The sequence below is a fragment of the Microplitis demolitor genome, chromosome 5 (genome assembly GCF_026212275.2).
Source record: "Microplitis demolitor isolate Queensland-Clemson2020A chromosome 5, iyMicDemo2.1a, whole genome shotgun sequence".
Lineage (NCBI taxonomy): Eukaryota > Metazoa > Arthropoda > Insecta > Hymenoptera > Braconidae > Microplitis > Microplitis demolitor.
Window position 1 is genome coordinate 13,142,626 of NC_068549.1, and position 22,046 is coordinate 13,164,671.

General features: G+C 29.4%; 2 protein-coding genes across 2 annotated transcripts; one reads left to right on the forward strand and one right to left on the reverse strand.

Annotated features, from left to right (window-relative positions):
- Positions 1-9,160: 9,160 nt before the first annotated feature.
- Positions 9,161-11,696, reverse strand: LOC103573867 (uncharacterized). The gene is made up of 4 exons (XM_053739269.1): positions 10,214-11,696; positions 9,820-10,117; positions 9,323-9,735; positions 9,161-9,249 (listed from the first exon to the last, which is right to left on the reverse strand). Exons 1-4 carry the CDS (start codon positions 11,345-11,347, stop codon positions 9,196-9,198), a joined length of 1,899 nt encoding a protein of 632 aa, XP_053595244.1. The 5' UTR covers positions 11,348-11,696; the 3' UTR covers positions 9,161-9,195.
- Positions 11,697-18,137: 6,441 nt separating this feature from the next.
- LOC128667827 (uncharacterized) lies at positions 18,138-21,783 on the forward strand. Its single transcript, XM_053739530.1, has 5 exons — positions 18,138-18,339; positions 19,512-19,633; positions 19,738-19,910; positions 20,570-21,221; positions 21,294-21,783. Exons 1-5 carry the CDS (start codon positions 18,138-18,140, stop codon positions 21,696-21,698), a joined length of 1,554 nt encoding a protein of 517 aa, XP_053595505.1. The 3' UTR covers positions 21,699-21,783.
- The last annotated feature ends 263 nt before the right edge of the window (positions 21,784-22,046 follow it).

The following is a 22,046-nucleotide window of genomic DNA, read 5'->3' on the forward strand; positions in this document are numbered from 1 at the left end:
GACCATTGAAAAATTTTGTTTTTCTTTGTAAGTTCAGTCAGAGGTTTAGTTCTTTCGGCGAAGTTTGCAATGAATCTACACAGATAGTTAGCCAACCCTAAAAATTTCCTCATTTGAGTATGATTTGTGGGCTGGGAAGCGGCCTTTAAAGCTGAAACCTTAGCTGGGTCAGGCTTGATCCCTTAGGGATTTATTATATGCCCAAAAAAGGTCACTTCTTTACAGAAAAACTTACATTTTTCGGGCTGTAAAGTTAAGTTTGCTTCTCTCAGTCTTTGTAAAAATTTTCTTAATCGGTTGTTGTGTTCTGTCAGATTTTTAGCGGGGATCAGAAAGTCATCTATCAAATTCTCCAATTCCCCAGCATTTCTCATATCTTCTGTTTCATCATCTACCATTCGTTGAAAAGTGAGTGGTGCTACACTGAGACCAAAGGGCATTCTAACAAAGTCGTGATGTCCCTCAGGTGTAGAAAATGCTGTTTTTTCTCGATGTTCCGGAGCTATGGGAACTTGGTGGAAACCACGAGCTAAATCCATGACACTGAACATTGTTGCTCCGCTTAATCTGAGCAACATATTATTGATGTTGGGTAGAGGATATGAATCGCCAACCGTCTTCTTGTTAAGAGCTTGGAAATCAATAACCATTCTCCACCGCTTGCGTCTTTGCGCATCCGCTTTCTTAGGAACGATCCATAATGGAGCGTTATATGGAGATCTGGATCTCTGGATAACGTTGGCTTCGATTAACTCTCTTACTTGACGTTTAGCTTCATCTTGATGTTCTTTGGGTAACCGAAACTGTTTGATTTTTACCGGCTTATCGTCAGTCAATGGAATTCTGCAGAATGTAGTTTTTGATAGGCCTAACTCGTCGCCCGGAAGGAAAAATCTATCGTGGAAATCCCGAACTAGCTCTCGAATGTGTTGTTTTTGTTCCGACGTTAAATTATTAGTAGGAATTCTTTTCAAAATTTCTTCAATGCGATCTGAGGTTTCTACATAAGAGTTAAGCAATTCATCCTGAGATTCGCTATCGTTTTCCCCTGGTATATAACGTTGGTTTACTTCATATTCTTTCATAGGGATTGATTGCATTTCAAACTCGGCTCTGCATTCATTAAAATTGGTTATCATTACGATAGCTCTATCAGTTTTTACCTTAACCGCGGCGTCCCCTAAGATGACTCCAGGAAAAGGCTGGACTTGGGGTAAATACCCCCCATCTAAGGAACTCGCTTGAACGGCAATTGAATAGCAGATACTGGTTCTGGGTGGTAAAGAAAACCACTGTTCCCTACCATCGTTAATGAAAGGTATATTCCGTGTTAGTATATCCATTAATGTCAGTGACCGTTTATTATATTATAATTCTACTTTTTCTTTCTTTAAAATGTCATTGCCAATGATTCCCATACCGGCGATAGGAAAATCGTCTCTTACAATATGAAGTTCAAATTCTTCCGAGAGATATTCGGATTCAAAAATTTTTAGCGAAACTACTCCTAAAGTTTTAATAATTCTAGTACTTATTCCACTTAATTCTAATATTCTACTAGTATCTATCAGGAGATGAGGTTTGAGAGCTTTTAGTTTTATTAGGCTAACATCTCCACCTGTATGAATCAAAAATTTTTGTTGGTTTTCATGTAAGTCACTACATGCTGTCTTAATAACAGGGCCCGAATCAAGATTTAATATAACCTTATGGTTTTGTGTATTGTATACAATAGGAATAGGGCGTATAGGCCTGTTTCCTAGAACCATAGTGTTGGTAAAGAACGAGATGATAGCCTTGTTATTAATAAAGAAATCATTACCAATGACAGCGTCATTTTGGTTGATGGGAACTGCTGTTACGTAGAAGTCTATATCTAGATCCCAAATATTAAATTTTGTTATACCGATTATAGGAACAGACTCTGGGGTAATTCCATTTACAGATTTTGATATTTCTTGAACTTCTACCTCTTCTTTCAATATGAATAAGTTAATGAAATTATGCGAAGACCCCGTATCGAGGAAAACAGATACTGGCCTATTAAAATAGTCTTTATTATTTAAAATGACCACCGGGCCATTTCCTATTGCTCTGGAAAAGGTTTTGCATTTAATTTTTTCTGCAGATCACCAGCACGGGTTGGGCTTTGCATGTTCCGTCTCTGAGGAGGTGGGGTAGTTTGGTTGCCCGACATCCTCCCCATGCGTCGAGCACCATTGGAGTTTGAATTACGGCCTTTTAATGTTTCCATTTGTTGCAACAGTTCTTTGTATTTCTCTCGGTAAAATTCTAATTCTTTGTTCTTGTTATCCAGCCCTTGAATGGGTACCTTCTCTTGAAATTGCACGCACTTCGCGATGCGGTATCCCGCTGTCCTTGCCATTGGGTCCTCTAAGTTACTGAAATTAGACGTTGACGGCTCGTTTTTCAAAAGATTGATTTTCTGAGGAAGCTAGGAGAGTAAGCAAATGATTCAGCCTTCTTACTAGGATTGGCCCCGTAAATGGTGGTGGAAACATTATTATATTCCCGACAATTTCTAAATTGATTTCTATAGTCGTCATACTCCCGAGATAATTTAGAAGCTTCCCAAGCATCAGTGCGAGAATTTTCACCATCATATCTCCGCATTCGATTCGAGTTATTAGCGTGATCGCCAGTAAGTTTGAGCGTTTCCTTAACTTCCTCAAACAGAGTGGTTAATGTGGTTCCTTCATCTTTAAACTGATGAACAAAAGCAATTTTTAGATGTTTCGGCAGATTCTCGTAAAGAATGTCTTTAGCATCCACGCAAGCTGAAATATAAGTTGCGGATCCGTTCGGTTCTTTATTTTTGATAGCATCCAAGCTCGATAAAATGTCTTTTAAACGATGATAAAACTCTTCAATAGATTCCTCACGCTCCCGTTGGCACCGCGCTAGCTCCCTCCTTAGATATCTGATAGGATTAAGAGGCCTAAATTCTTTTCTGAGAAGTTCTAAAACCTGGTTTACAGCAGTCAAGTCTTTTGATTCTAGATAAAGTCTTGCTCGCCCTGTTATTCTATTTACCAAGTGACCCACGTATAATTCCTGATTATTTTTGGGCAGTAGAGGAAGTTGTTGTGTGACCGCTCGATCAAATTTTTCGTATGTTATCTTACCATCTCTTGAGAAAATGGGAACCGTAGCAGCAAAATCTTTTGCCGGGGTATAAAATCGATCGATAGGATCTATGTTAACGGTGAGGTTCGCATTGTTGAGTGTATTATTTAAAGTATTATTCGCAGCGTTATTCGCAGTGGCGGCGGCCGCCAGCTATTGCCTTTGACGTTCAAGTTCACGCCTTTGACGCTCTACCTCCGCTCTTAAACGATGGACCTCTGCCTCGGACATATCTATTTATCGTTAAACTAAACCTAAATTATTTATTCTTAATAACCCCTTTAAATGCTTAGAGTCAACAAAACGATCACTTTTGTTCTCAGTTAGAGAAAAGAGTTAATAACTCAGAAGTGGTATTTTGATGCGCAGTTACAACTATATATATACGTAATATATAACTATAAATACTTTTTATAAATTTACTTATTTATTTTTTCCTTTTATTTTTTTTTTATTCTGTACTTTAGCTAATTAAATATTGAAATTCATAGGTTTAAAGTAAATAGTCAACTAAATGTTATTAAAATATCTTGTCAAATTGGAAAAATTTTATCTTCCGTAGATGTTTGAGTCAAAATAAAAATAATATTTTCTTCTAATTTTTAGTAAATATTTTGTTCAGTTTTAAAATAACATTAAGCATGAGTTTAAAATATACGTTTTCTCCTGGAAGAAAGGTAAAGCAATTTGTCCTGGATTTTTATGACCGTAGGTACCTGGGTCGGTCAAAGGACAATTTTGACGTGATGAAGCCTAAACGTTGTATAACCGTAAAGCAATATGCTTATCTTTAAAAGGGCAAATATAGATATATATATATATATATATATATATATATATATATATATATATATATATATATATATTATTTTATTCACTTGCTGGTAGAAACTAACTTATTCTTAAAGATATTACCCTTGGGTAAAACTATTCCTCAAAAAGAAAAACTTTTGTAAAAATTAAATTTTTGAAATAAATTTTATTTTAAGTTTATTGTCATAATCTAAAAACTTCCTTTTATTAGGGTTTTTTTTTTTTTGAATTTTTTCTTTTTTTTCCGAATCATACGAGAAATAGAAATAGAATTTATTTATGTTTTTATAATTTTATGATTGACAGCTTGAGTTTATTTTAATTCTTTTATTGAATGAAGCATAAAAATTTTTTATTTCTTTTTTTTTTTCTTTTTATTTATTTATTTATTTTTTCATTTGAAACGAAATTTCCTATAATAAAAACATGAAATGGTTCAAATATAGTTTGTCGAAGGTCCAACTATAATGTTTGAATTATTTGTTATAAGATTTAACGCTCCGTATTGTCCTCCGTGAAACACGTGTTTTCGTTTAAGCTACGATCGTAATATTTGGCTATACGGTATGAAAACCTAACGAGTCCTTTGTACTACTCAAGTACCGGAGGTCAAAAAATCGAGCCTATGCTGGCTATCCTGTTCTAGCTGCACAAATCTGTTTTAAATATGCTCTTCAGGTTTCAAACTAATAAAATAAAATATATTTTATTTTCTAAAATAAATATTTCTAAGAACCGAAAATATCCAAAATATAAAAGTGAAAGTTTTGTAACTAGATTTATTTTATTATTATTACTTATTTTTTTTTCTTTCAAAGACTCCCACGAAAATAAATACGTTACGCTGATTACACAAATAATTCTTTGTTCTTATTTCTCATTAAACTGAAAGTTTAAATATTGAATTTCAATACTTAGCTACAGTAACCGAAAATGTTCACACAGCTCCAACTGCAGAGTAGATATAAACCTAAGATAATTTATTTTATTTATTAAAATGCTGACGCGCGTAAGATGATATAAATATGAAAATAATTTATAATTATTTGATCTATATTATTATTTTTCTCTTTTATTTTATTATTATATTGCATTACGGGTTTTGTTTAAATAATTTTTTTTTTCTCTCAGAATCTTGAGTCATCGTAATAAGATACTTCCTGCGATAAGACTGCAGTAACTTTTGAATAGTTATTTAACTGCGTAAATATAGATATATATCTTATATGAATACTTTTTACTTATTTTGAATTTTATTTATTATTATAATAAACCGAGAAAAAGGAAACAAACCTCTTTATATGTTAATTAAAATTTGAAAATTTTCTATAATATTTTAAAAGGGCTACATTACTTTTTCTACTCGAAATTCGTATTATTATTTTTTTCCGACGAATTAATTTGTGAAATAGATGAATTAAAACGAATTCCTCGTTACTTAACGGTCAATAGCTACCTTGCTGCAAAATCAGATCCCTTAATCTTTAAAATAAAAAAAAAATTTTTTTCTTCAACGAAAAGTTTCTTTTCTTAAAACTTTTATCGCTATTTGGGGAACTATAGAAATGTATATATCTAGATATGTATATAGCTAAATGTTAGTAAAAATAATTTATGATCAACCTCAATCACATGCACAATAAACTGATAAAATATATAAATGTAAATTAACAGTTGGTTTGAAACTTTGAAAATAATAATTTTTTTTTCTGTATGCTTCTTTTATGGAGTTTTTACTTCCACTATGTTCCTACGATGGAATATAATGGATTCCTCGCTTTGTGAGAAAAAGATTTGAAATAAATTTGTAGTGGAGCAAAACACCATAAAACAATACTTTATCTATATTCATACGGATCAACAAAATATAGAGATATTCTCTTTACTTTCTTTATTTTATATATACTAAAGTGCTATTTAAATAACTCAAGAAATTATTTCCGGTGATAATAAAAATATCAAAGTTTCAAATAAATATATGCATCCTTATTATTGTAACTTAATTCTATTCTTAAGAGGAAAGAAGGATACTATAAAAATTTCTAGACCCTACACTGAGAGAAAAGTGCTTAGTAGCCTTAACTAATCAGCGTCAGATATGGAAAAATAGTGGCCCTAACCAATTTTTAATGTTACTGGAACTATGCACTAGTGTGAATCAGCACAAAAAAATAGTTACATTAACTAAACTTATGAAACTATTTTTGCCTTATTATGGTCACTACAAAACTGCAATTTTTTAAAACAAGGCTTAGTAGTGAACACAATATAACCTTTATCATTAACTCGATTAACATGAACTAGTTACAGTAACTATGTTAGCTTAGTGACTGTGTGATAGTTCGTATAAATAATCTCAATAGTTGACTCGATTAAGAGTTTAGTTGTCGTCTCATACAATATAATTTGTTTAGTTCCTTTTACTACTGATAAAAGTATCAACTGTACTATTTCATCTTAGTTCCCTAAACAGTCAATTTCAAGTTTATTTAACAATTGTAGGATATTTCTGCTGACTAACCATCGAGTATAAAAACAAATTCAAAGGAAAATATAGTTATGAGGACTGTCAACATGTAGTAACTCTAACAATATATTTATATTTAAATAATGTACAACTGCTTCAGTGTAATGCAACAAAGAAATAAGTACCTGCAACTATTTTGATTTATTTAATATTAAATAGTTGAAAAAAATAATTTTAATAGTTGATTTAACTAATAGCATAGTTGTCGGTTTATATAACTGTATGTATTTAGTTCCTTTTACTACTGATAAAAGTATCAACTGTACTATTTCATCTTAGTTCCCTTAACAGTCAATTTCAAGTTTATTTAACAATTGTAGGATATTTCTGCTGACTAACCATCGAGTATAAAAACAAATTCAAAGGAAAATATAGTTATGAGGACTGTCAACATGTAGTAACTCTAACAATATATTTATATTTAAATAATGTACAACTGCTTCAGTGTAATGCAACAAAGAAATAAGTACTTGCAACTATTTTGATTCATTTAATATTAAATAGTTGGAAAAAATAATTTCAATAGTTGATTTAACTAATAGCATAGTTGTCGGTTTATATAACTGTATGTATTTAGTTCCTTTTACTACTGATAAAAGTATCAACTGTACTATTTCATCTTAGTTCCCTTAACAGTCAATTTCAAGTTTATTTAACAATTGTAGGATATTTCTGCTGACTAACCATCGAGTATAAAAACAAATTCAAAGGAAAATATAGTTATGAGGACTGTCAACATGTAGTAACTCTAACAATATATTTATATTTAAATAATGTACAACTGCTTCAGTGTAATGCAACAAAGAAATAAGTACTTGCAACTATTTTGATTCATTTAATATTAAATAGTTGGAAAAAATAATTTCAATAGTTGATTTAACTAATAGCATAGTTGTCGGTTTATATAACTGTATGTATTTAGTTCCTTTTACTACTGATAAAAGCATCAACTGTACTATTTCATCTTAGTTCCCTAAACAGTCAATTTCAAGTTTATTTAACAATTGTAGGATATTTCTGCTGACTAACCATCGAGTATAAAAACAAATTCAAAGGAAAATATAGTTATGAGGACTGTCAACATGTAGTAACTCTAACAATATATTTATATTTAAATAATGTACAACTGCTTCAGTGTAATGCAAAACAGAAATTAGTACCTGCAACCATTTTGATTTATTTAATATTAAATAGTAAAACAAAATAATTTTAATAGTTGATTTAACTAATAGCATAGTTGTCGGTTTATATAACTGTATATATTTAGTTCCTTTTACTACTGATATAATCATTAACTATACTATATTATCATAGCTTCCCAAGGAAACGATTTCTAATTACTGTAATAAGTGGGCTCTGTTGAGAATGAGTGTGAAGCACTTCTGATTTGTCTGAAACATAATAAACTGTCGCTTATCAGAGTCCAATTATTAGATTATTAGAATGAGCATAACTTAATGGCTCAAAACGCTTCAAATTGTATGTATATGTTTGTTATTGAGCTCTACGAACTCAGTAAATAATACGTTTCTGTCTTAAGCTCTTTGAACTATAAAATATGACGATCTCCACATTAAGCCCCTCGGACTCAAAACTTTAAATCATGGCTCATTTTCGTGACTTTAAGAGTTGAAAATACAAACACCATAAGTTTTTATTTAATTTTTTTTTATCGGTTTTATTTTAGGACTCCAAGATACTTAAAAATCGATATTTATTTAACAAATATCAATTTCTATTGAGCGTTCTAGAAGATTTGATCCAATTTTATAGGATAAAAGAATTTGAAAATTGACTGCTTTATTTTAGAATCTCAGATAAGTTTTAAAGCGGTGTGCACCGTTCGGAACAGAAATTAAAAATCAATTGAATGGACCATTTAAAAGTTTTTTTAAAAAAACGAAAAAGTAAAATTTTTTTTTAATTTTTATTTTTGAAATATCTTTAAAATGATTAAAACGACCAAATCCAAAAACTAATCAGATCTAAGTCTCAATCAACCCTTTTAAATGCCGTGTCGCAGATCTCAATCGGCTCATTCGTTTTTGAAATATCGAATAATAATTGAACGACAAAAATTTTTTCAAACTTATTTTCCAATTACTTTTTTTTGAATATCAAAGTATCTATTACATCCTTTAAAAAAATTCATTCATCCAGAAATCTTAAAAATACTTTAAGAAATGTCTTATTCGATGATATGTTTATTCCACGAACGTCAATGAGTGTTGGTGAAAATTAATTCGTTATTCCAATGAAATTCACTTTCAATTTCTATAATTTTTACTCTGCATCGGACGGTAATCGTTCAGTAATCTTCGCTAATTATTGGCGAACTTCGTTTGTACGTGAATTTAGTTCTTGTGGTATTATCAACCATTAGGTACTTCGATCATATTAGACAAATCAGTCAAGTGGTTTATGAGTTATGTAAAAAAAAAAGGACAATCCAAAAAAAATGTTTTTTTTACTTTTTGAATAATTTACAAGCCACTAACAACAGATATTATTTCCTGTTTAAATATTTATGTAGACTTATTCTAATTTCCCTGAACAAAAAAAAAATGAATTTCTTACAAGAAAAAGAAATAAAATCATTACATAATAAATTTTATTATAATTAAAAAAATATAAATAAAATAAGTTTTCATTATATCATAACCTACGAGTAAAGATTTATTGGAATGAAGAGTTTACTTTAACAGACGCTAAGGATAAAATCGCTTATACTCGATGAGTGTTTTTGGTGATAATTTCAATTCCTACAAAAATATAAATGAAATTTATTACATTTCAATGCACATATTACTTAATTTTGAGTCAAATATATTTTACCTGATATAATGACGATTTATTTACGAATTTTACCAACGGGTTCACAGGGAAAATATTTTTATATAAGTATGACCTTGATTTTTGCAATTTATATATAAATTTATTAGCTACAATTACTTTTACTGGATTTTTCCATGTATATAAATTTTCTTGTGCTTCCATGTCACTTAACATTGCAAGATTATATAGAGAGTTTTCAAGCACATTGATCTCAACCAGACTATCTGCATTTTCTTTAATAAATAACGATATGTCATTGCATGATATGTGTTTTAATCTGAAGCAAGCTAATTCCACAGCTGGCATTTTGGTTTTCCAAAAGTCTTTATTGATGTTAATTACATTTACCAAGCTTATGCTTTTCAAGTTATTCGCTAATGAAAATTCGATAGAATATTTTTGTAAATCGAAATCTAAAATGTAAAGATAAATTTTAATTCATTGTCGTGAATAATTTTACAACTTAAAACACTACTATTATACATATTAGTACAAACCAATTATATTCAATTCCTCTAGAATAGGACAGTTTTTTATTATTACATCAATAACACCTGGATCGATCCTGTCAAAACCGGTGATAGATAAATGTTTTAAATTTATAGCAGGATTTTCCCAATATGGGAATTGAAAACCAAAATAGTGGTGAACATGAGTTGAGCTATTTATTAGTTCAATTCTTTTTAATTCGGAATTTTCCAAATTTTGAAACAACTGAGAAAAACAATGGGTGTTATCGACATGTGAGCATCTCTCAATGCGTAGGACATCTAATGTTTTACAACTGGTGATAAACTATAAGCAAAAAATGTAAGGTTGGTTTGAATTTATTCAATTTCTGAGACTAACAGAACTCATTTTAATATGTAAATATTTTTTTAATTTATATACCTTCTGTATTTCTCTGAGATGAAGTTTCAGGCAATAAACCAAGAATAAATTTTTTATATTCAATGCTGTACTGCTTGCAAGTGATGATCCACAAAAATATATATTGTTATAAACACCAAATGTGATAAGTGTATTTTTCGTTGACGTATATTTAAATAAGCTTTTTATTTGATAATCGCAAGACCCATTAGTAGCTCCAATTTTCAGTGAAGTTAAATTAGAGAAATTTTTTAAATCTTCGATTGCCATTGATGAGATTTTAACCGCTGATAAATCAAGTTCTGTTAACGTGCTACAATTTTTATATTTTGGAATTATCAATGGCGACAAATCCATGTTCAATTGTTGACACTGGATTGGATCAGACAATAATATTTTCTCAAAATAATACATTAAACCTGCGTTGAACGGGGATAAATAGTACTGCAATACATAAAATGGAATACATTGCGTATTTTTATGATTGTTAGCGATAACTTCTAAATTTTTTTTGACTTTCCAAATTTTATCGGTCAAAAATTTTGAGGTTAGCATAAGAGATACTTGATCTTTAAATTCCAGATAGTTTACAATTTTACTAAAGGCTGGTTCAGGTATCGTGCTGAACTTATCTTCATCATTTAGTCGACCGATGACTGGAGTCAAAGTTGAAGACTCTGTTTGTATATGCGCTGGTATAACTCGGGCAATAAACGAATTTCTTAATATGTATACACATTCTCTTCCGTTAAGTTGAAATCGAAGAGAAGCACGTAAATTTTTTACTTTTACAAACGCCATAGCTCTTTTATGACGTTTAATAACTCTCACTGATTCATAAGATACTCTAGTATTACGGAGTAAGTACTCAATCTCCGCTTGAGTCACATTCAGCGGTAAAGGAGTCAAAATTAAATTTAAAATAAACTCGCCTTTATCATTTTTGAGTTTCGGATACTCTCGAAGATTTGGTTTTTCAATCGGTAGGAAATACCGTTTTTCACCAAGTGGTCTTCGGTAACAAGCAGGTAAAACATTTGATATTTTTAATTTCATTGCAGATAACTTATCCTTGACAATTGATTTTTCCTGATCACGACGAATATAATTGTCTAATATGACGTTTAAGTCCATATCTTCTGGACAGAGTTCCATAATAAAATGTTTATATTACTTTTTAATAAGAAAAATTAAGAATCTTAAATTACATTTGTAGATAACCTCCTTACAAAACGAAAGCACAAGCTACTATAACTATTATTCTCTACCGTGAGATCAGCCAAAAAGTGACGCATGCGTGAACGCATTGGTAACTCTGGAAACGCTGTGAATCTGTAAAATCTAACGCGCGCAATTTCAATAGTTAGAGTGAATGCAAAGTGCCAATATTAAAACTTAATCATTAATCTACAATAAGGTACGTAATTTTATTAAATACTTATAATAAAAATAAATTGATATAAAGAAAAACTCTTTCCAATTATCTACATTTCGATATAATATAGATCAGTCAAGTTTTATTGATAACTTACACATGATCCTGAAGTTAGCAGACAATTAAAAAATTTTGAAATTTTTTTTCAACCATTTCATTAAAAAAAAAAAAAAAAAAAAAAAAAAAAAAAAAAAAACACACATGTAGAAAATTAAAAGAACTATAAGTGCAATTATTGAAAATGTTTTTTTTTTTTTTAAATTTATAGTTTTTGAAAAAATACTAAAATTATTAGACGTCGTCTAACTTCAGTATCATAACTTACGCTCATATTTATAGTCAACAAATAACATTTTCTCGATAATAAATAAACTAATTAGGAATCAGTCCAGGGTGCATACTCGATCAGAGTCTTTGGTGACAGGCTAAGATACACAAGTGCCGAGAACGTTCCTATAGTAATTTTTGACGCAACGACGACTTAAAAAATATTCCAAATAAGATTTTATTCTAAACTGTGTACATAATGTCAGAAAAAAAAACTATACATTTACTTACGCCATTTAATTTATTATTAAATTCTTAAATAATATTATGCTAATTAAATTCAAAATTAATAAAAATATGAAAAAAATATTTCTCGAAAAAACTACCAAACATATGTAAAATCGTTAAAAATTTGTGTTAAGAATTTTTCTCTCGCTTTTTAATGTCGAAGAAATATTATCGTCGTGCCATCACATGATACGCTCCTGGTTTATAACTTCGGTTTGTTTCAGTAGTAGGCTAGACGCCGGTCGACATTCAGCCCAGTAAGTCCGTGAATAACGTTTCAAAGTTCTTATGTTTCAAAATTTTACTTGTGTTGAATTTATTATCAAAATTTACTATTAATTGATACAAAAGTCACTTGATTTTGTAGAACTACAATATTTTGAGGTATTTATGACAAAGGTATTTTAATTTTTATAAATTTTGATCAACATTCATATTCATACATATGTATGTATATATATATATTTATATAGTTATATAAATCCGTTCTTTATTATTTATTCGATACACGCAATTTTAAAATTGCGTTTGAATCATCGTTTGTCAGTGGGAACCAAAATAATTAATAATAACGGAATAAATTTAGTCTACACAAATACAAAGCCCGCTAATTTCATTGGTGTAAGGTCGCTTGCGCTTTCTTTGCTGACATATTAGTAGTGTCGCGGAAAGACGCAGTTTTTCTTTTGTTTTTAAGAAAATTCTCAATATTAAACGCATTTAATGAAATAAATTTTTTCTTTACGAAAGCTGCAATTGTGATATTGAGAATAAATAATTGGTGATTCATTAATTTTTGTATAGAAATTTGATCGTTTCGCGCAATGTTGTTGGTTTAAAATTACTAAAATTGGAATTTAAAAAAGGGTTAAACTTTGGTTCAAAAATTCACAATTCTTTATGATAAAATAGTACTGTCTTTGTCGTGGAGATTTGAAGTAGTGAAATAGAGTGGACTCCTATTTTAAGGATAGTTTTGTACTCAATCAATGATGAAAAACATTTTTTTTTTTTTTTAATTAAATAGATGTATAAAATTATATTGATAAAAAAAAATTACTTAAAAGAACGTAAAAGGTATTAACGTCGCGACGCCATGTTACTTAAAATTCCCGCTCGCATCGCATCACAGTAGTGTCGCTGGTACTGTTAACATCCGGTTTGTTGAGAGGAACTGCTTTTGCTGATTTTACGATTGCGACACTATTGTTGTCATTGTGATATCTTGCCTATTTTTACAAGTATCACAGATCGTATTTGAAAAATTGAATATTTTGCGCATTGAAATAGTATAATTTTTAAATAATATTTTGTTCAACGTTAAAAATTTGTTAATTTTGTAACTTCGCCGCTTACGATCACGAGTATCAGTCACGCGTGCATACTCGATCCGAGTCTTTGGTGACAGGCTAAGATACACAAGTGCCGAGAACGTTCCTATAGTAATTTTTGACGCAACGACGACTTAAAAAATATTCCAAATAAGATTTTATTCTAAACTGTGTACATAATGTCAGAAAAAAAAACTATACATTTACTTACGCCATTTAATTTATTATTAAATTCTTAAATAATATTATGCTAATTAAATTCAAAATTAATAAAAATATGAAAAAAATATTTCTCGAAAAAACTACCAAACATATGTTAAATCGTTAAAAATTTGTGTTAAGAATTTTTCTCTCGCTTTTTAATGTCGAAGAAATATTATCGTCGTGCCATCACATGATACGCTCCTGGTTTATAACTTCGGTTTGTTTCAGTAGTAAACCAGACGCCGGTCGACATTTAGCTTGGTTAGTCCGTGAATAACGTTTCAAAGTTCTTATGTTTTAAAATTTTACTTGTGTTGAATTTATTATCAAAATTTACTATTAATTGATACAAAAGTCTCTTGATTTTGTAGAACTACAATATTTTGAGGTATTTATGACAAAGGTATTTTAATTTTTATAAATTTTGATCAACATTCATATTCATACATATGTATGTATATATATATATTTATATAGTTATATAAATCCGTTCTTTATTATCTTATTCGATACACGCAATTTTAAAATTGCGTTTGAATCATCGTTTGTCAGTGGGAACCAAAATAATTAATAATAACGGAATAAATTTAGTCTACACAAATACAAAGCCCGCTAATTTCATTGGTGTAAGGTCGCTTGCGCTTTCTTTGCTGACATATTAGTAGTGTCGCGGAAAGACGCAGTTCTTCTTTTGTTTTTAAGAAAATTCTCGATATTAAACGCATTTAATGAAATAAATTTTTTCTTTACGAAAGCTGCGATTGTGATATTGAGAATAAATAATTGGTGATTTATTAATTTTTGTATAGAAATTTGATCGTTTCGCGCAATGTTGTTGGTTTACAATTACTAAAATTTTAATTGAAAAAGGGTTAAATTTTGTTCCAAAAATTCACAATTTATCATAACAGAATAATACTGGAAAACATTTTTTATTAACTCGCTTTTATTTCCTATATGATTATATTATTTTTTCTTGAATTAAATAGATGTATAAAATTAAATTGATAGAAAAAAATAACTTAAAAGAACGTAAAAGGTATTAACGTCGCGACGCCATGTTACTTAAAATTCCCGCTCGCATCGCATCACAGTAGTGTCGCTGGTACTGTTAACATCCGGTTTGTTGAGAGGAACTGCTTTTGCTGCTTTTACGATTGCGACACTATTGTTGTCATTGTGATATCTTGCCTATTTTTACAAGTATCACAGATCGTATTTGAAAAATTGAATATTTTGCGCATTGAAATAGTATAATTTTTAAATAATATTTTGTTCAACGTTAAAAATTTGTTAATTTTGTAACTTCGCCGCTTACGATCACGAGTATCAGTCACGCGTGCATACTCGATCCGAGTCTTTGGTGACAGGCTAAGATACACAAGTGCCGAGAACGTTCCTATAGTAATTTTTGACGCAACGACGACTTAAAAAATATTCCAAATAAGATTTTATTATAAACTGTGTACATTATGTCAGAAAAAAAAACTATAGAATTACTTACACCATTCAATTTATTATTAAATTCTTAAATAATATTATGCTAATTAAATTCAAAATTAATAAAAATATGAAAAAAATATTTCTCGAAAAAACTACCAAACATATGTAAAATCGTTAAAAATTTGTGTTAAGAATTTTTCTCTCGCTTTTTAATGTCGAAGAAATATTATCGTCGTGCCATCACATGATACGCTCCTGGTTTATAACTTCGGTTTGTTTCAGTAGTAGGCTAGACGCCGGTCGACATTCAGCCCAGTAAGTCCGTGAATAACGTTTCAAAGTTCTTATGTTTCAAAATTTTACTTGTGTTGAATTTATTATCAAAATTTACTATTAATTGATACAAAAGTCACTTGATTTTGTAGAACTACAATATTTTGAGGTATTTATGACAAAGGTATTTTAATTTTTATAAATTTTGATCAACATTCATATTCATACACATGTATGTATATATATATATATTTATATAGTTATATAAATCCGTTCTTTATTATCTTATTCGATACACGCAATTTTAAAATTGCGTTTGAATCTTCGTTTGTCAGTGGGAACCAAAATAATTAATAATAACGGAATAAATTTAGTCTACACAAATACAAAGCCCGCTAATTTCATTGGTGTAAGGTCGCTTGCGCTTTCTTTGCTGACATATTAGTAGTGTCGCGGAAAGACGCAGTTTTTCTTTTGTTTTTAAGAAAATTCTCGATATTAAACGCATTTAATGAAATAAATTTTTTCTTTACGAAAGCTGCAATTGTGATATTGAGAATAAATAATTGGTGATTTATTAATTTTTGTATAGAAATTTGATTGTTTCGCGCAATGTTGTTGGTTTACAATTACTAAAATTTTAATTGAAAAAGGGTTAAATTTTGTTTCAAAAATTCACAATTTATCATAACAGAATAATACTGGAAAACATTTTTTATTAACTCGCTTTTATTTCCTATATGATTATATTATTTTTTCTTGAATTAAATAGATGTATAAAATTAAATTGATAGAAAAAAATAACTTAAAAGAACGTAAAAGGTATTAACGTCGCGACGCCATGTTACTTAAAATTCCCGCTCGCATCGCATCACAGTAGTGTCGCTGGTACTGTTAACATCCGGTTTGTTAAGAGGAACTGCTTTTGCTGCTTTTACGATTGCGACACTATTGTTGTCATTGTGATATCTTGCCTATTTTTACAAGTATCACAGATCGTATTTGAAAAATTGAATATTTTGCGCATTGAAATAGTATAATTTTTAAATAATATTTTGTTCAACGTTAAAAATTTGTTAATTTTGTAACTTCGCCGCTTACGATCACGAGTATCAGTCACGCGTGCATACTCGATCCGAGTCTTTGGTGACAGGCTAAGATTCACAAGTGCCGAGAACGTTCCTGTGGTAATTTTTGACGCAACGACGACTTAAAAAATATTCTAAATAATATTTTATTATAAACTGTGTACATTATGTCAGAAAAAAAAACTATAGAATTACTTACACCATTCAATTTATTATTAAATTATTAAATCATATTATGCTTATTAAATTCAAAATTAATAAAAATATAAAAAAATATTTCTCGAAACAACTACCAAACATATTTAAAATCGATAAAAATTTGCGTAAAGAATTTTTCTCTGGATTTTTAATGTCATAGAAATATTACCGTCGTGCCATCACATGATACGCTCCTGGTTTATAACTTCGGTTTGTTTCAGTAGTAGGCTAGACGCCGGTCGACATTCAGCCCAGTTAGTCCGTGAATAACGTTTCAAAGTTCTTATGTTTTGAAATTTTACTTGTTTCGAATTTATTATCAAAATTTACTATTAATTAATACAAAAGTCACTTGACTTTGTAGAGCTAGAATGTTTTAAGGTATTTATGACAAAGGTATTATAAGTTTTATAAATTTTAATGAACATATAAATATTTATATAATAGGGTGTTTCGTATTCGGCGAAAGTATATTTTTTGCTGCTCATCAAGCAAAATATTGTTTTTTATGCTAAAACAAAAATTTCTGCCAATTTTGAGCTTTTAATTCTAATCCAGTACTTTTCATTTGATTTCAAAGATTTCCCATTTAAAATACACGTAAATTAAATGAATTTTTTTTTAACTCTCTAATACTCAGCTGCGTTTTATGATATCGACGCGGTTTTGGTCTCAAATTGTAAGGCATTTGGTGTTTTTCAAAAGTGACCGTAGTAACTTGGCTGTCATTTCAGCTGTTTCACTTGTGTCCGTTGCGGAAGTTATTTTTCCTTTGAAGTTGACCTTTACTGGCTTGCAAAAAGTTAACCAATTAATGCACACTAAAAATGTTAACGAGAATTTTATAGGAAATTTCATTCCCCTCAAAAAAAGTTTTATGAGTCAAGTCATCAGAGCCCATAGTTTCCGAGCTATAGTCATTTCAATAATTTGGAAAATATAATAAAAAAAAAAAAAAAATGACAATTGATATTTAATTTTTAAAATTATTAATGTCACTATAACTTGGAAACTATGGACTTTAGCGACTTGACTCATAGGACTTTTTTTGAAGGGAATATAATTTCCTATGAAATCCTATTAAAGTTTCCAGTGTACTTTCATTGGTTTACGTTCCGCAAGTCAGTAAATGTCAATTTCATGGGAAAAATGACTTCCTCAGCGGACACAAGTAAAAAGCTGGAATTACAGCTAAGTTACTACTGGCACTTTTGAAGAATATCAAATGATCTGCAGTTCGTAATCTTGTAATTCTTCTCTGTGAAAAAAGTTTATTGAAATTTACAAAATAGTGACAAATGTATGTATAAGATCCCCTTAAGATCTTAAATCTGTGAGATCCAATAGAGGTCTTATGTATGCATTAGTTTACATTTTATAAAATTTTTATGGACTTTTTCCACAGGATTTACTGTAAAATGGCAGATCCTGAACGGAGAAATTTATTAAACGTGGCCAACCAAAATCTATCTACTTCGTCTTCAACTGCTGATGCAGCATCAACTTCCAATCAATTGTCATCAACTGCATCTTATGTCGAAAATGATACTCATGAGGCTTATTTCCTCAGAAACACATTGATTCAATGGAATCTTCAAGAATATGTTGATATTTTCGAACGTAAGTGCCAGGTGTTGATATTTAAGTTAGTAAAATAAGGTCATAAGGTAAAAGCCCCTATACCAGCTCACTTTTCATTGGAGTGAGATAAAATCACTTAATATAAATTAACAAATAAAATGAATAATCATATTTTTTTATAGTTATTTTTTGTAGTGTTTAGTATTAGAATAAAATTTTAGCTTGAAGAATAATGTTGATAATTGATGTCTGTAAATTTTTGAAATAAGATCCTTGAGTTTACCCGTAGTTGCTCACTGAAAGTTGTCACGTACCATTATTCAATCAACACTTTATTTTTTCATAGTATAAAACTTATTAAATTTTAAAAATATATTTTATAAGAAATAGTCAGTCCGATTTATTATAATTTATTATAAAATTATTTGATGCATTATGTTTTAACATATTTAGACTCACAAATAATTTTTTATCAATAATAATTTTTTTAGTTAAGATTTTTTTTATAAAAATTAGAAAAAAACGCTTTAAACAGTTTAAGTGAACGACTAATGGTACTGGGCGGGTATAGGGGCTTTTACCTTACTTATTAGTTGTTCTTAATGAAATCAGAAATAGTATTTTTTTTAACGCAAAGTATTAGCCTCTATTATTAATAAGAATCCCATTATTGACATACTAATTCATTTTTTTAATTTATGTTTTTTCTTTTGGCTATCGTCCCAATTGGGCCACGTGCCATTTATGTTATGAACTGTGACATTACCAATAATCGTACACATTGTTAAATTATTAAAGATTACTTTATTATTTATATATCATAGAAAAATGCTAATAGTAGTAGGAAAACAATAAACATATATTGATAAAAAAAATATAATTTACTCGAGTATATCGATATAGCTCTTCAGCGTTCAGTTCTTTAACTAATTTGGTTCGAAAATAGATTCTTTACAGAACTTATTTTTTGTTCTTTTTCATATTAAATAAAAAAAAAAATTCTTTTGCAGATTAGTCTTTGAAAATAAATAATATTACACCTATTTATTACTCATCAAGTTTTAAATATTGTATAGGGTTGATTTCCAAGAGTTTAAGATTTATTTGTAATACTTTTATAATACAAATAAATTATTTGTATTATTATTATTATTATTATTATTATTGATAGTAATAAATATCCTTCAAATTTCCAAATTCACCTTCACTAGGAGAAAAAATAACCAAAGATGTATTACTACAAATGCCAGATGATCACATTAAAGAACTCATTCCTCTTTATGGAGATCGTCATCGATTTATACTTAATAGGAAGCAGTTATTAAAAGAGCTTGTACGTATCTGTTATGACAAATATCATTAATGTTTTTACTAAAGGCTTACACTTTATTTTAGCTGATAGAAGAAATAAAAATTAAATTTACATTGTTTTTATAGGAACCAAGGGCACCAGTAGAAATTGCATATGTGCCTGGAAATCAATTGAAAAGTCTTTTAAAGTCATCAGTCCAAGGAAAATGCATTCTTGATCAGTCACATTTAACCGAGAATGCTGACGAGTTAGCGAAGATTATTGGGGATCATATAATATCTCAGAATAAAGGAATATAGTAAGTAGTACAAAACCTTCTTCAACTTTCCACTAAGAAAATCGTCGATTTCCTAAAAATTCGGGAACCCAGATAGCAAAATGACGTCTTGATGAGTCACAAGACTGCTGTCTTATTTATGGAGTCTTTAAGAAATATTAATTATGAGTTCTTAAAAATGACACCTTCAAGAAGACGTCGTAAAACAGTCATTTCAACTTGAATGCTGTCTAGGGATCCTCAATGATTACTTTCAACTTTTTGTATTCTTGGAGAGTCGTACACTGAAAAAAAAATACTGTTTTCAAGTATCTGCGTGTTTTAATCCTCCCGAGAAAATTATTTGTTTAATCTTAGTAATAATGTACTCCAACCAAGAATATTTTCTTAAAATAAGTATAAAAATTCTTAAATCAAGAAAATGTTTCTTGCTTGGAGTATATTTTTACTATGATGGAACAAATATACACTCGGGAGGATTCAAACACGCAGAAACTTGAAAACAGTATTGTTTTTTTTCAGTTTATCAAATTGAACTTCTTTTTAGCTCGAAAAGCTATTAAAATAATTAGTTTTTATTCATCAGCCTCTTTCCTTAACTTCTTTAATTAATTTTGAAAAACAATAACTGCTAGCAATTTGCATTTCTAGATATTTTAAATATTTTATTTTTATTGCAGTGGAACAAAAGAACAATATTTAATCTGGAGAAAAGAAATTCAAGCTATTTGGCCTGATGAAAATGTAACAGATTGGTACCAACTTGGCCATAAACGTAAAGCTCCTTCTGGTAAATTATATAACCGAATCACTAACACTGCCAGCAAGTATAGGTCAACATTTAAAAAATTAAAAGTAAAAGAAGCATCAGAAAAAAAACAGAAGTTGGTGGAATCCAGTCAAGTATTTATTCGTCAATTAGCCAACGTGTCTTTAGATGATAAAAAGACAATTTTATATCTGTGGGAAAAAACTCACGAGTATCGAAGAGATAACATTGATACTATTTTCCTTTACTTTGAAAATTATATGCAACTCAGAACACCATTCGCGAAAGAATTGTTAGAGTTAGATTTTAAGTTATTAGACATTGCCGATCCTAAAGCATTATTGAATAGGTGGCCGATACTGCACAAACAAATTTTGCAAATCGCAAAATCTAAAAAAGTGTGTACGAATTTTTTTATTACTACTGACCAAGTACCACGTGAAGTTTTAGCTTGGCAAGTGTTGCCTTATTTATTGAAGCCAGTATCAATGAAAGTAGGTGTAAAAAAAGCGTGGAGACCATCTAATGCTGAACAAGCTAATGGATTTATAACTTGGATTAATGTACGTAGTGATATTTTTTTTTTTTTTTTTTTTTTGGTCTTGTTACAGTTATTAATTTTTGTTCTTTTACAGACCATTGATCAATTAGATAATGCAATCAAAACCCAAGAAACTTTGTGTGTCAAGTATAAAATTACACGTCAGCCTTTTGTTATCGCTGTGGGACCTTTGGAGAACATTGTAGCGGCTTATACAATCATAAATGATGAAAAAATCAAGTGTGATAGTGTTACTAGTGCAGTTGATTTTTGTTTGAAAGCTTCTTTTGCTCTTAATACTCAGTACACAACTTCAAGTGCTCAAGTTTGGTCATTTATAGAAAAGGAAATCTTCATCATTCAGAGTAAAAAAAGAGAGTCTAACGAAAATTCGGAAATTAATTATCAAAGCGTCAGTAAACTGCAAAAAGTGTTACGAAACTTAGCATCGAATGAAGTTCTAGAACCGGAAGATAATTCAGATGTGAATGAAGATTGATTCATTAAGAAAGGAATAGTTTCTTTAATTTGGGAAATTGTTGTCTTGTCAAATATTTTTTAAGAGACTATAATTTTTTTTTAAATATCAGGTAACCAATCTTCAGCATAGCTAATTACTTCTTAGATAAAATAATGAAACTTTTTGTTTTATTTTATCTTAACAATAGTTTATAAAAACTCAAAAAATCTTCATTTTTATCTTGTGAACGTTACGCTACCTTATTTGTGACATAAATAATTCGTTAAATGTTATAATTAAAAGGTTCAATAGCTTATGAATAATTTAGAATATTCTTTAAGACGCTGTTCTTCCTCGAGGTATTTTAAATTATATAAGTTATAATTC